This window comes from Zootoca vivipara, chromosome 4 (genome assembly GCF_965207765.1).
Source record: "Zootoca vivipara chromosome 4, rZooViv2.hap1.1, whole genome shotgun sequence".
Taxonomy (NCBI): Eukaryota; Metazoa; Chordata; class Lepidosauria; order Squamata; family Lacertidae; genus Zootoca; species Zootoca vivipara.
In genome coordinates, this window is record NC_142587.1 from 78,037,003 (window position 1) to 78,055,188 (window position 18,186).

Sequence of the window (18,186 nt, forward strand, 5' to 3'; positions counted from 1 at the left end):
GGCACTAGTTGTAGCTTTCAAATCATTTTGAAGAGCACATTGCAATACCGTAGTCTAAGCTGGCAGTTAGCAAAACACGGAATGGTCAAGTCATCTCTGTCTGAAGGGGGCCACAGATGATGAACCAGCTGGACCTACAATAATGCACTCCTAGCCATACAGGTTACCTGTGACAAGAAGTACTTTTCAGGGACAAAAAAAAATGCAATAGATGTGTGGATGCAATTCGTGTGTGGATTGGTGGTGGGGGGGGAAGTACTCAGTCTCCATTGATTCTGGAATAAAATAAAATGTTGCGTTTACACAGCCTTAACAGATTTATTTGGGTTCTGTTCCTAAATTAATCAGTTTACAAAGCAGCAAACATAATTTATACATAACGAAATAAAGACTCTTAATCTGACCAACATGGGAAGATGTAAAATAAAAAAATTCCTTCAGTAGCACCTTAAAGACCAACTAAGTTTTTATTTTGGTATGAGCTTTCGTGTGCATGCACACTTCTTCAGATCCAGACCAACACGGCTACCTACCTGTAATGGGAAGATGTAACTTCAGAGGAATAAAACAGCTTTCTGCTGAGGAAGGGAACTCAAGGAATTAAAACTAGGGCTACAATATTTAGTTGCCAATCTGTTAGAACAGGAACGTCCAACTCCCAATAAACTGAGATCTACTCCCAGTATAATAAAAAAACTGGCAGTGATCTACCCATTGTCATTAGAGGGAGGAGGAACATGTGTGTGTGTGTGTGTGGAAGGGGAGGATTGCCCAGAGTTTTGTTGTTGTTTTTTTTACGGGGGTGGGGGCGGAAACATTCATTATACATTGCTTTTCATCCCGCGATCAATAAGGATCCTGCGATCGACCGCAATCATCTGGGGATCTACCTGTTGATCGCGGTCGACTGGTTGGTCATCGCTGTGTTAGAAGATCATTTTTTTTCTACAACACATGTGTACATAATCTAAAAACAAAGGGAATACTTTGCCCTCAAAACTATTATTTTCACTAATTTCCAAATTTAATTGTTTAGTTCATTGACTAAAGGCAGCAAACCCATTACCCCTTTCCTGGGAGTAAATCTCACTGAACTCAATAGGACTTCCTTCTGCATAGACATGTAAAGGCTTGCACTGTAAAAATCCATGTGGTGTAAAACTCATATTATTAATCGACTTAAAGGTCATAGTCCCAATTAAATTTCTGATATCCAGAAATCAATATAATCTAGTAGAAGAGCAAAATTCTAAAGCTAGAATGAATGTTCTCTTTTTCTTATCTATTTTTAAAAAAGAAGTTTATCGTAATTATTTTTTTATTTAAATTGCAGTAGCATTATAACAAGGAAATGATAATAGGGCAGGGGAAAATATTTGATTTGCAATATATGGAATATGCAAGATCTTCTCTGATTGGAATGAAAGTTCCTGAATCCATACTATATTTCCAAGGTCAACGAGATGGTAGTACTACAGTCTTTTACAACTTCAAAAGAAAGCCTAAAGTATAAGAAAGTTCGGTGTAGCTCTTCAAAAGGTTTACTATAAAGAAAGACCACAAGGGTATTCAAGTGTGATTCAGCCTCTTAGAATATTGCTGAATTTTCTCCTTAAAGCTATTAGACACATTTGACTGGATTTTCTTCCGGCTTCTTCGATGAGGAAGGCCTTTGGAATTTCTTGTCCCCGCTGACCCTTTCAAGGAAGTTCTGAAGGATGGTTTTTTCTGCACAAACAAGTGAAAGAAAATGTATCACTAGCTTAAAGGAAGCCATTAATGTAGAATCTCCTTCCAGTGCGACCCAGTCCCATGGCTGGACCCTTGCCTGGCACCTCACTGGTCTCTCTTGGAACTTGCTGGGCCTGCAACTGTTTACTTTCTCTACTTTGCTGGGCATAGCTATGGGCCCAAAGCATCCAGGGGGTGGGGGTGGGCAAAAATCGAGATAGTTGGGCAAAAGCACCGATCCTCACGCCACTTTCCCCAATGTTCCATTCTTTGAGTTTCTAAGCTTTCTTGCCCATTCACAGTCACTCGCATTCACTCACTTTTATTTACACATTCACTTTCTCTTCCATTTGCTCACTGACTTACTTACCGGGATACCTGTAAAAATTATTTCGTGTTTATATTTTGTAATTCTTCAGAAAAGTGGCCTATAAATAGTACACACACCATTTACTAACTCACTCACTCAACCAGTCGTTCCCCCACCCACTCATTCACTTGCCCGCTTTTTGTTAGCTAGGGCTTTTGGGTGGTTAAGCTACAGGTGACGACAGAAGTGTCCACCTGTCTAGGCTTCCAGTGTGCCAGCCCACCAGCTACCTAGGGCACCCAGTCATCCATTACACCAGGAGAACGTAAAAGCAACACACCAACTACCTGGAAGCAACAAGTGGCTCAAGTAGCAGCTGAGCTCAATGAGATAGACCTTAGGCACCAAAACCCTGTAGGCCAGTCGCGGGCACGTTAGATGCAAAGACAAACTTAATGCTGCGTCTAGTTTGTCCCAAACTCTGTCTAGTTAGCCCATAACAAACACAATCCTTCTAACCAGAAATACTTTTGTCATACAGACCAGGGGTAGACAGGTGTCCAGGCTCATGCAAGTTTGTTTTTCCCTCCCTACAGGAACGGAGAGGTTCATCAGGTGCAAGCATACCCTTAGAATTAAATAATGCTGCAATGAGGAAATTGTTCTAAGTATCAGAACTGAAACTGACCTCATAGGGTTTCCACACACAAATCTACTCCTTGTTACCACCCCACACCTATTTTCTTTATTTCAGCCACATAATTGGGGTGGGGGGTGGGGAGTCATTTTGTTGCTGTCATTGTTAAACAAGTGGGAGTCAGAAATCCTTGCCAATGGACTGGGAATCATCCCAGAGATTGCCCATAGATCCTGGCCTACTGTCTTCCAACCCCTGATAGAAACTGGAGGGGATGTTAGGGATTGGCATAATCAGGCCCTTGTCTAGACCAGAGCTATTTTTCTAGAAAAAGGGGTGCTGGAACTCACTGTGAAGTAATACTTATTATTATTATTATTATTATTATTATTATTATTATTATTATTACTACTACTGCTGCTGCTGCTGCTGCTGCTGCTGCTTATTGAATTTATATACTGCCCTATACCCAAGGGTCTCAGGGTGGTTCACAGAATAAAATCAAGATATAAAACCACAAGATACCTCATAAAAATAAAAACAACAACCCAATAGCCCCCCCCCAAAGAACACATTTTTAAAGGGCATAGGCTGTAAATCGGATCAACCAAAGGCCTGGTTAAAAAGGAACGTTTTTGCCTGGCGCCTAAAAGTGTATAATGAGGGCACCAGGCAAACTTCCCTGGGAAGAGGATTCCACAGATGGGGAGCCACTGCAGAGAAGGCCCGTTCTCATGTTGCCACCCTCCGAACCTGGCACCCACCTGAGAAGTGCCAGAACTGAGTTCCGTCTGAAAAAAAGCCCTGGTCTAGGCCCATGCCCACTACCAATCCCTAGAACCCCCTGTCCTGACCCTTCCTCTGGTTTCTACTGAAAACAAATATGTTTCCTGTGACTCCAACTAGGCAGTGAGATATATTTTTGTGACAAATGAGGTGAGCCTTTAGAGGGCTCTCTTGTAAAATTACTGCCCAAACATATGCACCCTGAGCAGCTCTACAGTTTCTCCTTCCTTGTTACTCCTCAGGTCCTGCCACACACACAGCCTGCTATGAGGCAAAGTGAGAATCCGGTTTTCTCCAAATGGCCAAAGGATGTGACAAACAAAGGGGATGGTCAGTAATAGGACCAGAGGAGGGCCAGGGCAGGAGGCAGCAGTTGTGAAAATCATTGCATCAGCATTGGGCATTACCTATATTTTTTCAGAGGAAATCCTTCTGGGCTTCCTATAGGAAATACCTGGAAAATAAAAAATAGGCTAGGAATATGTTGTTGTTTTTCCTTGACAGAGGGCCTTGTGCCTTTAGCAGCTGAGAAGCAGAAATCCAAACGGTGCAGCTTTCCACCTGTTACTGCAGGGATGAGGAACCTGTGGCCCTCCCAGTGTTGCCGGACTACAACTCCCAGAATCCCTAGCACATTGGTCATGCCGGCTGGAGCTGATGGGGGTTGGAGTGCCATAGGTTCCCTTAGCTCTGTGTTACTGTGGCTCCATCTGGAGGAAAATGGAGCCTGCTGAATCGCTGCCGTGCACAGAGCCTCTTTCAAGAAAAAAAAAAATATATATGGCAATCATCACAGAGCAAAGTAAAAGAGAAAGAGCACTGCCCTGTAACCCTTCAGAGAGAAAGCCCCAGAACAACCCTACAAAGCAGGAGCGAAGATGGAGAAAATAACTCACTGGCTTCGTATATAGTCACCAAAACAGCACAGATAATTCGGCCATCACATCAAACTTAATAGGAGGAAACAAAGATGCCTGGTGTGCTTCTGTCACTAAGTAGACCTGGATCTAGTCAGCCACCTGGATGGGAACAGCTAGGATATCATTCTAGAGATGCATCATCCAATATCTCACATATGATTCAATTCTCTGAGTGCCGTTACTTTTGTAGCCAAAAATGACAATAGTCATGCACAAGTCAGCAAACCAGGGGTAACCTTGAGTTTTTTAGAGAGAGAGAGAGATGAAGGAGAAGAAGAACCCCTCCCTTCAAACAGCCCAACGAGGTCTGAGCATACACCCAGTGCCCACAGAATGCTTTCTGCCGGATGAGTTAAAAAAGAAACCCCAAAAGCTGGGAGGAAAGGTGAATGGAACAGAGAGATGGGGGAAAGGCAGAAGAGGAGACACATAGATATAAAGACACATGCACTTGCTCTCTTGGTTGTAGCCAGCCACTGCCCATTCTCTCTCAACAGCCAGCAACCAAATGCTATCTTGCGCTGCATACGCAACATACATTTAAAAGCACATGACTCCCCCAAAGAATCCTGGGACTGTAGTTTGTTAAGGGTACTGGGAATTGTAGCCCTCGGGGGTAAACTACAGTTCCCAGGATTCTTTGGAGCGAGCCATGTTTTTGAAATGTCTGGTGTGTGTGCAGTCTTGCTCTTCCCCATGGGCTCCTGCTCATTCATTCACTCTTGCATCAGCCAGCACCTGCCCGTTCACTTGCTCACTACTCACTAGTCCGCAAGCCACCCATTCACGTATTCATTCACCAGTAGGCTCTCAGCTGTTCCATCTCTCACAAGCCATTCACTTGTTCTCTCGCCAGCTCAGGCAGAGAACAAAACTCTCCCCACCTGCCTACCTGTTCACTTGTTTTCTTCGGAGTAGGGAGAGCTTTGAAGACTCCCCTCTCCAAACATACATGTACACACAACCTTTTCTTGCAGGATCCCCACTTGTCCCCATTCTTTCCCATCTTCAGTCAAAAACACGCACAGCCAAAACAGTATCACAAACAGAAAGATATATCAGCAAACTCAGAGGAACCTAGAGGTTTGCAGAAGGATGAAAGATCTTTAGGGGGAAACCCTAGGGGGAAGTAGAAAATAAAACCAAACATCCTGACGAAGACTGAGCATGTTCAGGTGCATTTGAGTGCTGACTGACAGTTTAAGGGTGGGACCACGGGAGGGAGAATGGAGTATCCTGGAAAAGGGAGATGGAGGAAGAGACACATAGATTTAAAAATGAAGGAGAGAATTATCACATTATCTGGATAGGTCATATCCTGCTTTGCATTGAGCATGTCCTCATGGATGGAAGTGAGAACTGCCCATAGACATAAATGGGTAAATCCAAGTTCTTAATGTAGCTGGATTTGGGCACCAGTACCCCACCCACTCTAAAAAAAAAACCCCAAAAGGTAGCAGTAGCAGCAAAGAGAGAAGCTCCTGCTGTTTCTAACTCAGTTAATATTTAAGGTGAAACATGCATTTTAAAAAATAATCAGCTAATGCAAATTCCAAGGCAAATAATGTCAAATTGTCCTAATACTGGAAGTTGGAGAGGCTGTGCTTGCGACAAGGCAGATTATGACAGCTTTGCAGTGTAGATCACACTAAATACTGCAGGTGGTTTACAACTCTGGATTGTTGTCCAGATGTATTAGACCACTACTGCAGTTGGGAATTAGGCAGGAGGCTGGCTGTAGTATACAACAACCTTGCAATGTTAATCCACTGCTTTTATCCCCACATTGCATGTTGGGCTGAGGAAGTAGTCTGCAACGTTGGAGGGCTGTGCTGAGAGAGTAGAGCTGGCTTCCTCCAGTCAGAAATCCCCTCTTAGGTCAATCTACTTAATTTCCCTTTCATACTTCCTCCCAGGTCAATTCAAGTACTCAATAGGATTCAGGAGCCTTATGCTCTACTGACTGCCATGCAAACTGGTAACCCTTGGAAATATTAGAAAACCAAAATTGTGGACCATAGCTGCCAAGTTTTCCCTTTTTTTGCGAGGAAGCCTATTCAGCATAAGGGGAAATCCCTTAAAAAAAGGGATAACTTGGCAGCTATGTTGTGGACATGGACCCAAATTATAGCAGAGACTCCTGTCTTTGATGCTAACTTTTGGGGGAGTTTTCTACCTGCTCAGCCATGGCTACACACGCCAAAACGTTCGATTCACAAGGCGTTTGGGATCCAAGGTACAACTGTAGTTGAAACTGCATGTTTTAAGTCTTAAAACTGCCAAGTAATTTATTTGGCTGAGCAAATAGAATCAAATCAGCTCTACAAATGGGGGGGGGATGAGAATACTTAGAAGATTTTGTCATTCAAGAAGTCTTACGCTGTTTTTGCCTATTACACAGTTTGTTATCCTCCACCCTCACCTGGATGAGGAGCTCTATCCACATACGCTTTAATTTCCTCTGGGTCTAAAGAATTCAAAACTGTTAGGATCTCATTATAATCTTTCCCAAAATCTCTTTGGTATGTGGTCAGATGTTTGGTGTTTTCATGATTCCAGATCTGAGCAAAAGATACTGAAGGAACTGTGAAGAGAAGCCAGAAAGAGAGAAGTGAAACCATGAAATAAAGAAATCACACCACTGTTTCCCCTCCTTCCTCTGGAATGCTCTGGCTTTACAATTCCAGGTTTTGCCCTAATAATGGCAAAGGATGCCTCTCAGGTGGTCTGCTGTTCAGGTGCATGATTTTGATGGACTTCTTCCTTATAGGTCAATAACTCATATGCTGTGATTTCTACTGATAGAACTCAAAGATGAATGTAGCCAATGACACCTTTGCCTATAACAAGCACTAGTGTAAATAAAATCACAAATCAATATGCAGGACCTAACATTTCACAAAGGCTGGGACTTAGTTAATAATGATCCACAATTTACAAAGCACATGTACTTTTCCAAATGTGCACTTGTTTTTCAGTTATATGGAGTCTAGAATTCTTTCCTTGAGATAGTGCTTAGTTTGCCTTTTTCGGGCAAACTAACACAGCACATAACTGATAGCTGAGAAAATATAACTTCCCTATAATAGCATGTAATAATGATTAGCCCTTTGTGAAATGTAGTCAACATATTCTCTATTCAATATTGCCTGCAATGCCGCTTTAGGGGATATAAAGAAGAAGCTATATTTTCTTTTCCTCTTTTTAGGGAGGGAGAATACTGGAGTGGGAGGGAAACTATTTTAGGTTATATGGTGGATTGGGTTTCTCTTGTTGAATTCTTAACTGTAATGCTTAATTATACTGATGTAAGCCACCTTGGATATTTTTCTTGGAAATATCCTTTAAAAATAAAAATAAAAAGTTCTTTAAAAAGAAAGCAATGATAGAATAATTTAGTGGCGAGTTTCCTTCAAGCTAACCACATGTGCTGCCTTGCCCCTGTGATTGAGGGGACCCAGGGCTGCATGATGTCAGCACCCCCGGCGGTGTGCAGGTGTTGTCCATGCATGCCATGGGGCATGCTGACGTGTGTGTGGATGCCCCATGGTGTGCACACATGGTCGGTGGAAAAGTTTGGGGGAGCGGCCCTCAAATTTGAAATTTTGGGAGGGGCCTTGACCCCCACGGCCCACATACTTGGTGCCATGGTTTCATTGTGATGGATGCCAAGACCATAGCCTACTCCATAGTAAGCGCAATTCTCCTATGCAACCTACTGGGTCAAAGTGGCTCTTGGGAGAAGACATTTTCTTTCTCTCATTTTCTTCGGACACCTCAGCATCACTGCTCAAATATGTAAACAAAGCTAACCTTGAAAGTATTGTCTGCATATGTTTGCAAGAAAATGGGGTTCAATGAACCAAATTCCAAAACTGGGCTTCAAACCCAGAGTTTCATCTATTTTATTGTACCCAAAGATATCCTCACCAGTGCCTTTCGCCGGAATATGGCGCTTCGCATTACATCCATATTTCCAAGTATAATCCCTTAACTCCGGAGCATTGACTTGGGGCTGGTAATGATGCCTGGATTCAGTATCTGGTGGCTTGGGGACTAACATTTTCCAGTCCGAAGGAGCAGGAGCACCATCTCTTGGAGCACCTGAAATGAAAGAGTAATGCTGCAGCAAATGTAAAGAGGAAATAAATTTCTTTTTATAAGAAATGTGGAGGAAAAATCACGCAAAAAGCAAGTGTCAGAAAGCCAGTTAGGCTGCAGTCCTATACACACTTTCATGGGAATTAAGTCCCATGGAACTTAATGAGGCTTACTTCTAAAAAAGTTGGAAGGGACCCCAAGGGCTCATCTAGTACAACCCTCTGCAATGCATGAATCTCGACTAAAGCATCCATGACAGATGGCCATCCAACCTCTGCTTTAAAATCTCCAAGGAAGGAGAGTCCATAACCTTCCAAGGGATTCTGTTACACTGTTGAACAGCCATAAAGTTCTTCCTAATGCCGAGTCAAAATCTCTTTTCTTGTAACTTGAAGCTATTGGTTCAAATCCTACCCTCCAGAACATAAGACAAGCTTGCTCCATTTTCCATGTGACAGCCCTTTAGATATTTGAAGGTGGCGATCATATCTCCTCTCAATCTCCTCTTTTCTAGGCTAAACATCAGGGCCGGCTCTAGGGGAAGGCTGGGTGGCGCAGGGCAGCCGCGCTGTGCCCGCCCACCAGCCACAGCGGGGGCGCTGGAGCGATCTCCGCACCACGGCGCCAGGGTGTCCGACATGCTTAAGACGGCCCTGCTAAACATACCCAGTTCTTTCAGCCATTCCTCATAAAGCTTGGTTTCCAGACCCTTGATCATCTTGGACATATGCATATGATTTCTTTACCAAACATGAGGCTCTTAATCTCAGGATCATGTGTTCGAGCTCCACATTAGGCAAAAGATTCCAGCACTGCAGGGTGTTGTGGTCCCTTCCAACTCTAAAATTCCGTGATTCTCTGATTCTAGGACATACAGAATCTAAGTTAAATGCTATCTTCCATGCCAGACTGTTTTTGACTGAAACATGCCTCTTCGGCTTTCAATTATAGATGCCACCATAAACCTCAACATAACCTCAATAATAATATTGTCAAAGAAGGAAGGGAAGCCAAAGTCCTCACCTGGTTGTATCCCTAAATAATCTCTTGCGTAAGATGTTTTATACTGTTTTTTTAATAAATCCTCGATCTCTTGCTTACTAATAGGTTTCGTCCAAGGTGAAAAACTTTCTATAGATATTGGTGTTTCCTCTCGAGGCATTTGCCACATCAGGAACCGCTAACAATGTAGAAAGTGGGGAGGGGGAGGAGAGAGACTGAATATGAAATTGCTGGTTAAAGATGCATTTCATATAAACCGGTCTTGTGCTTTATTATGCTCTGTTGTTCGATAATCATTTTTTCCCTTTCTAAGGAAAATACCTATAAACATGTCAGATTAAACCACAGTTAAGAACAAACTGTGGTTTAATAACCACAGTGAATAAGCAAAGTGCTCAAAAGTTCTCACTGAGTTCCTCCTTGGGCAACCATCGGTCCATCTAGTTTTAGTGCAGAACATAGAAGCTAGATTGTTAACTGAAACAAGAAACTATGAACTGGTCCTGGAACAACCACACTGGTTGCCAATTAGTTTCCGGGCCCAATTATACGGCTTTAAAGGACCACCTTTCCTCATAGAGATTGCCATCTGAGTCCTCTGTAAACACCATCTTCAAGGGAGGTCTAGAGAGCAGTGACAAGTGCTCTCCCCAAGGAGACCTGCCTGAGCCAACCATGTGACTGTTTCGGTTCCAGGCAAATAAGTTTTTTTTTCCTGCAACAATGATATACCACACTGACTGGCAGCAACTCTTCAAGGTTTCAGATAGGATTCTTTGCCAGCCCTACCTCAAGTTCTCGAGGGTTGAATCAGGACCATCTACATGCAATGCACATGCTCTGCTATTGAGCTATGACCCTATGCTTTGTGCATGACTGTTCCAAATTCTGCTGAGGCCAAACTAGATGTGACATTAAGCATACAATGGGTTCCTGCAGGAGTAGGCAACTTAAGGCCCATGGGCCGGATGCGGCCCAATCGCCTTCTCAATCTGGCCCGCGGACTCAATCTGGCCCGCGGGAATCAGCTTGTTTCTACATGAGTAGAATGTGTCCTTTTATTTAAAATGCATCTCTGGGTTATTTGTGGGGCCTGCCTGGTGTTTTTACATGAGCAGAATGTGTGCTTTTATTTAAAATGCATCTCTGGGTTATTTGTGGGGCATAGGAATTCATTCATTATTTTTTTCAAAATATAGTCCGGCCCACCACACGGTCTGAGGGACGGTGGACCGGCCCACGGCTGAAAAATGTTGCTGACCCCTGGGTTCCTGGGTTCTTGGCTTTTGTTTACTAACTCTCAGACACTGCAACCCCCTCAGCCCAACCCATAGTGGGATTGCAGCTTGGGGAAAGAGCAGGTCTAACCTTTTGCCTTGACAGTGTTTTAAATCCAGATTGGATTCCCCACAGCTGCTACCTGCCCCGGAAGCTAAGTAGCTCTTAGCATGTTTACTTGGCGTCTCATTCAACTCAGGTGAAACTCGCTTCTGAGTAAACACGCATAAAGCTGGGCTGCATGCTTCTGGTTGCTAAGTCTTTCCTTTCCCCTGATAATCTTCTTTGACAATTTGGTTTTCCAAAATCAGATATTCTCCAATAGGTCATTTCATGTAAAAGTAAAATGCAAAGCACATGTAAAACCTTGGGAAGAACAACTGCATTCCTTACTTCTCCAGGCTGAGGATTGTGTCTCCTTATGCCTGATGCAGAGCCAGTCCTTATAGGTTCAGCCTTGGAATAAGGCTTCCAACAGAACTCATCTCTGTAGTTATTCCTTCCAGTAGGCTCATCTACTTGAAAGGGAATGACAGTCCCTTTACCTGCTCTGGCACTGTAAGAAACAATTGAGATGTTAATGAAATGCAATCATGGCTGCTACCTTTCAACTGCTCCTGTTTTAAGTACTGTACAGTACTTAAGAACTCTTACACTAGTTGGATCATCTAGCTGAGTATTGTCTTCACACAGAATTGGCAGCAGATCACCAGGGTTTCAGATGGGGGTCATTTGCAGCCCTACTTGACTTGAACCTGGGACCGTCTGCATGCAGAACATATGCTCTGCCATCACTGGGGGAGAAGGGGGGGAGTGCACTGCCCCCGGCACCATCAGGTAGGGCGTACCATCGTGGTCACCTCCCCAGGACACGTGCCGCGTGCACCCCCCATCGCACCGGGCACCATGCCCCTGCGGGCGGCGCACCAGCCACAACCCAGCCTGCTCTCTGCCCCCGGTGCTGGAGCATGCAGCTTCGCCACTGCTGCCACCGCGCTGAGGCTTTACCTCCATTGGGAAGGATAGGAGGAAGTGGATGCGACCAAACCAGAAACAAGGGAGAGGTGAGAAAGGGACCATAGCTCAGTTGTCGAGAACATATGTTTTGCATGCAGAAGGTTCCAGAGTCAGTTGTTGGAATATCCAGTTTAAGAATCAGAGTATGTAGAAGACTTGCACCTGACACACTGGACAGCTGCTGCCAGTCAGAGTAGACAATTGGACATTTCAGAGAGGAAGTGTTTTAAAGGAAGGAATTGTGAATGGAAGGAAAGGGAGCAGTGAAAGCAAAATTTGCTAGCTGTGATGGTTTCATAAGATGGGTGGGGGGAGTTGGTCTTCCAGATGTTGCTTGACTACAAGTCCCATCATCCCTGACCATTGGCTATGCTGGCTGGGGCTGTTGGAAATGGGAGTCCAACTACATCTGAAGGGCCAACTCTGCTCTGCCAGCTCCTTGTGCTACTTTTGGTGGCATACTGCACGTGGCAAGGCCACCTCTAGAAGACAGCAAGAGCTCCCCCTGCCAAATGTCTCTACATGGACATTAAAAGTGCACAGAGACCCTTCCAGCCCAGAATTTCACAGCCTTAAACAACTTGTGTACTCCAGACCCAAAAGGTAACAGGGGCTCAATTTCTAGTTGTATTCAGGGCAGAGGGTTCTATATACTGTAGTCTCCATAGTGAAGCATTTTAAATATTATTTCCACATGATAGTTATAGGGCCAAACTACTTGTTACTTTACACAATGTTTTATCTTCACTTTCCTTTTCTAGTGGTGCTGATCAGATACAGCAAGGGGAAGGTAATGTTTTAAGATACATGCTAAAAAAAGGAGCCAAACAGCAAATGTTTTTTTTTAAATGCTTGAATGGTTTGAATAAGTTAAATCGGTATTATCTTACCAATCTGCACCAGCATCTGTTGCAGGATTAAAGACAAAATCGTGTCTCATTGTCGTTTCATAGGGATCCCACTTTAGTCTGCCTACTAAAAACAGCAACTGTAAGTGCTATAAATCCTAAACACTTACTAGTGTAACTTCTTTTTACTAATCAGTAATGAGATAAACAGTGGGTGAACTATTTCCCCCAAAAATATTTGAAGTGTCTTGGCACCAATGGGAGCTTGTTTCTCAATGCAAATATTAGCCATTGGGAAGGGGGTAATCTGGATCAGGGCCACAGGGGAAAGTCCTCCTTTTCCCATGAGGTGAACCTGATTGAGATTGCCCTTCCCAAAGGATATTATTTCCTTTTAAAAAAGAGATAACCATGCAGCAGTTAGTTGCATGGTTATTGTCACATTGAGGTGATCACAGATACAGAAAACAGCCTTACATTTTAGCCAGTTCACGAAACTGCCGATTCTGCATTGACCTTTCTCTCTCTCAGAACCAGCCAACTGGCACTCTACCTTTGCAAAGAACCTTTACAAAAGCAACATTCAGGATCCATTCTGATTTGATTTAAAGAGACAGTGCCCTACCCCTCCCAAGAACTTTCTGCCACTTATCAAAGTGTTCCCATATACTCTTCTCATAATGTGAGTTGTAGAATTATACTCACAACAACCAACCATGTAAGAGTGAACATAAACTGTGAGAATGGTAAAAAAAAAAAGAAATCCTCTTGTGTGTATTCCAAACTAAATAAAAATTTTCTCATCCTCACAATCAATTGGATTTTTAAAAGCTTAATTTTGACCAGACTGTCCTTAGACAGCCTATGTGCCAATTAGGTACAGTTAATACACTTCAAAAAAATTTTAAATTAATTATTGTTTTACTAAATTTACTTCTTTGAGCAATGTTGCCTGCAAGAAAAGATGTGTGAATGAGTAAAACAAAAGTTCTGGGTTACTCATCCAGTTGTTTGAATATTATTTCCAAATTTGCTAAGCCTTGCAGGAATACATGACTTGCAGGAATTCAACTGGTACATTTTTTTTCTGGAAAGCACCAGGCTTGAATGCCAGTGGATAAGAAGTTTTATTTTTCCCCCTATCTCATGGTACTCCTGATTTCTACCATTAAAAGGGCTTTGTGTCTTTATGTTTACATAGGCCCACACATTTCAGGCTCAAAGAAAAGCATTCTGCTATGTTGACACTTTGTACATTTATATTAATTACATATACTAATACAGTATGCAATTTTTAAAAAACTTCCATAATTCATATTTATTTTGCCTTTTGTCTCAGGAGCTCATGGTGGCCTTTCCCCCATCATAGCTTCACAACAACCCTGTGAGGTAGATTAGCTTGAGAGAGAAAAGGGCCAAAGTCACACTGTGACCTTCATGGGTGAGTGGGGATTTGAACCTGGGTCTTTACCAGTCCAAGACCAACACTCTAACCATGTGGCTGGTTGGTTACCAGTAGGGCCTGCTCAAGAAATTTTGGCATCTGAGGCGAACCATGAAATGACTAGTTATAACCTGAGAAGAGCTAGTATCCAGGGCCGGCCCGCTCATGAGGCAAGGTGAGGCAACCACCTCAGGCGGCAGGATCCACAGGGGCAGCAGATCCAGATGTAGATCTTTATTCCCCTCTTGTCCCTGATGTAGATTTTCACTCATCCCTTTTTCCCTGGCGGAAGAGGGGGGAAGGACGCCGTTTTGTGGTCTGCCTCAGGTGCCAGAATCTCTTGGGCCTGCCCTGATGACTGGCTTGTATATTTTAATAAAGTATTCCAAACACTCCAGGCATGCATAATATTGTGACCCTAACCATGCATAACATAATCAAACCAATATATGGCCCCCGCCCCGCCCCGCCTCAAATTCAACCTAACTCTTGCTTCCCCTACCCCTACCCCGCCCCCATAGCAAAGTTATCTGGCAAGGAGTTAAGGGCAAAGAACTTCACGGTGGCTAATGCGCAAGCTCCTTTCCTCGCGCTTGCGCGTCCTGGCCGTTCTAGATTCCCCCCCCTGCTCCCGCCCCGCGTTCTAACCCTCTGAGCGAAGCGCGGAAAGATTTCTCACCCGGGGGCGCCGGTCGCGCTGACCTGGGTCTCCACGGGGGGACATAGGGCATGGAGGCCGGGGGCGGCGGCATGGCGGTGCCATGGATGGGCGGCAGGAGAGGGCCGGCCTCGCGCTCTGAGGGCTCCATGCGGGCCGGGTTAGCTCCAACCCACCCGAGCGCTGTATTCCGCAGCCGGCGGGGGTGCGCAGAAGAGACACGGGGCGAGATGGGGAAGGGAGGATGGCGCGCCAAGACGGGCGGCGGAGCTGTCGGGAGGCGGCGGGGGACTCCCTGGGCGCTGCTGCCCGCTCGGTTGCCCCGGCGCCGGGCTTGTTATTGTGACCAAGGGAGGGAGCCAGCCGGTGACTTTACACCCTTTCGTGCCTCGCTAGGGCAGGGTGAGGTTTCACAGCAGGAGGGCAGAGAGGGAGGCCGCCTCTGGGGTGGCCAGAGAAAGTGGTCCTTTTAAAGCCCACCACAGCTTATGCCGCAACAAGTCCATGGTTTATTAAGATGCCCGACAGCTCGTGTTGTTGTTGTTGTTGTTTTGTAATAGATGGGCATACCTGTTCTTTTAGAATTGTGGAGTTTTTGGATAGATGCCCATGCCATGGTGGGATCTTCACACATATAAAAACCGTTCTGAAAAGGCTTTTTTAAAAAAAGTTTTGTTTTTTTTATAAAAAAATATAGATTGAATTTTCCATAAGGTTCACCATCGCCATTATGTTCTATATTGCAACGTTGAGTCATGTTGTATATTGCACATAAAGCACACTTAAAACGTTTTATTTGCAGCTGAGTTGGTTTACCCTGCTAAATGTTTGGGGGTTTTTTCTGCTCAGGAATCTAGACTGCCTTTTGTCCCCAGCTATCCCAAATGGACTGATTATATTTGGTTAGTCTGCAGGCAGACTAGGTTTGCCAACTTTTTATGCAGGATTCCTGCTGCTTTTATTATTGCTTGCCTGCAATAATATTTAAGAGCTTCACCTTTTCTTTGCTGGGCATGAAAATGCAATGATAGGGAAAGTTTCGTCTTGGTGGGGCAGGGAAGTGGCATGTCAGACAATGGCAATTGCTGGTTTTGGAGTGAAGGCTAAGTAGAACTGCAGTGCAAGTGGATTATCTGGATATTTGTAGTTACCCACGCTAGCATTTCAAACATGGGCTGCAGAAAACTAGGCATGTGTCAGCATGGCCCCATCATTCATATGCCTGCTATCGTCGCTATCCCTTAATTCCTTGTTTGTAAGAAAATAGTAAAAATTATCATGTACCAGATGGGACCATTCCACATGGCAGATTTAATGTTACCCTGTGAATGAGACTAACATGTTCAAAAGTGCATGTATTACATAGCTGCACTTATTTTTTAAAAGCATGATTGGTTGGAGCTTCCTATTAAGTAATAAACACAAACTTTGTTATTTCATAGTACATGGTCATGGTATGTGTGTATGACATTCTCTTCCCGAAAACGCAAAGTGTAGTCAACACATACTCTATAGTTACTCTATAGTTAAACTATGGAATTTGCTCCTACAAGGGGCAGTGATAGCCACCAACCAGGATAGCTTTAAAAGGAGGATTAGATAAATTCATGGAGGATAAGGCTGGCATGGCTACTAAGCCTGGTTGGTATTTATTGTATATTGCATCCATTGCTGAAACAAAATTTAAAAAATCCTTCCAGTAAAAGTAAAAAACACGAAAGCTCATACCAATAACAAACTTAGTTGGTCTCTAAGGTGCTACTGGAAGGAATTTTTTAAATTTTGTTTCGACTATGGCAGACCAACACGGCTACCTACCTGTAACTGCATGCATTGCTGTAAATTGCCCTTAGGGCACATCTGGAGGGACACAGGTCCCCCATCCCTGCCCACACACACACACACACACACACACACACACACACACACACACATATATATATATATATATATATATATATATATATATATGGACTGTATTATTGCCTAAGAGCTTCTTAAGCCTCTAACTTTGGTTTTAGTTGGTTTTTTTTAATGTTGGAAATGTCTTTCTCTGTTGGAATGCTGGCAGCTGTATTAAAACACTATTCACTGCCTTTTAGCTGCAACATTCCAATCGGTTGAAAAAGCCAAGTCTGCCGTAATTTTTGACCCTTGCTGCAATGTAATCATATAAGCATGCATGCAATTAGCATTATTTCATTCATATAAGCCAGGCATAGGCAAACTCGGCCCTCCAGATGTTTTGGGACTAAAATTCCCATCATCCCTGACCACTGGTCCTGTTAGCTAGGGATCATGGGAGTTGTAGTCCCAAAACATCTGGAGAGCCGAGTTTGCCTTTGCCTGCTCTTGTTTTTCCCCTACTAATTACCTTGCTTAAAAATGTTACACATTTGGATACATTTTGAGAATTTATGTTGCAAATAGTCATTTGTGGTACAGCATCAGACTCCAAACTTTCAGGGAAGATGTATATCACCTGTTGGTGCTGCTTTGCATTGAAGACATATTAATGTTGCACCTTAATTTGTTATTTTGGGACTTAAAAAAGGAAGTAATTGAGGGCATAAAGTAGTAATACATTTTCAGTCATTATTCTGCCAAAAAGGTCACATGGCACAGAAAAGCTTTTAAGCAACATTCTAGTTACAGAATCCATTGAGCTGGTTTTGGAGCCGTTCATATTCATGAAAACTTTTTATTCTGCCAAATCTTATTCAATGTTCTAGCATACCACTCTCTGGGACATCTGATTTCAACAAGTTTTGCAGAGTAGTAAACGTAATGAGTTCATCTTTTTAAGAGCTTGCTTGTGGGAATTGCTGCCAGACATTATTAGCCCAGTCCCAGGCTGGATTGTCTGACAAACTTGCAGGAAAAGTGGCATAATTATACATAAATTCCGATATCCATCATTACTACCTGAGAATTGTTGTTAAGGAGGTGTGCCTGGGGGAAAATGTAACCAGAAGTCACTCCTCCTAATAGTGAACACAGCTGGTGAGGGCAAACAGGGTTACAAAATGAGTGGACTGAGGAACTAGAGTGAGCATGATCAGCATACTTGGTGGAACAAGGTCCGCAGAAATACAGAAAAAAACTCGGGGGAAAAATACTAAGGGTGCAAGAAAACCCAGAAAGTGTTGAATGAGAATGGTGTGTGTTCAATTGGCATTGACCATAGAAAGTTTAGTGTCTGTTGCAGAGTGGTGGGACAGGGTGAATCTAATCTCTCAAGTAAAGGACATGACTGTCTGCAACACCGAATAGGAGATCTTTGCCCAGGAATGTTTTGTTGCAGAGTTTATATTCTCAGCCATGTAAAGGTAAAGGTAAAGGACCCTGGACAGTTAAGTCCAGTCAAAGGCAACTATGGGATGTGGTGTTCATCTCACTTCAGGCCAAGGGAGCCGGCATTCGTCCACAGACAGCTTTCTGGGTCATGTAGCCA

General features: G+C 43.6%; 1 protein-coding gene across 5 annotated transcripts; it reads right to left on the bottom strand.

Annotated features, from left to right (window-relative positions):
• Window positions 1-298: 298 nt before the first annotated feature.
• On the bottom strand, window positions 299-16,159 carry TEX26 (testis expressed 26). 5 transcript variants are annotated; one of them, XM_088668238.1, is made up of 8 exons: window positions 14,754-16,159; window positions 12,673-12,754; window positions 11,159-11,321; window positions 9,509-9,665; window positions 8,315-8,488; window positions 6,807-6,968; window positions 3,872-3,918; window positions 299-1,728 (listed from the first exon to the last, which is right to left on the bottom strand). In XM_088668238.1, exons 1-7 carry the CDS (start codon window positions 14,881-14,883, stop codon window positions 3,872-3,874), a joined length of 915 nt encoding a protein of 304 aa, XP_088524364.1. In that variant the 5' UTR covers window positions 14,884-16,159; the 3' UTR covers window positions 299-1,728. The 5 variants fall into 5 exon arrangements, 4 of the variants coding, with proteins under 4 accessions (XP_088524364.1, XP_034972193.2, XP_060129788.1 ...); XM_035116302.3 differs by having other exon boundaries at window positions 12,673-12,757; XR_015949675.1 differs by lacking the exon at window positions 3,872-3,918 and adding an exon at window positions 4,361-4,483 and having other exon boundaries at window positions 1,301-1,728; window positions 12,673-12,757.
• Window positions 16,160-18,186: the final 2,027 nt, after the last annotated feature.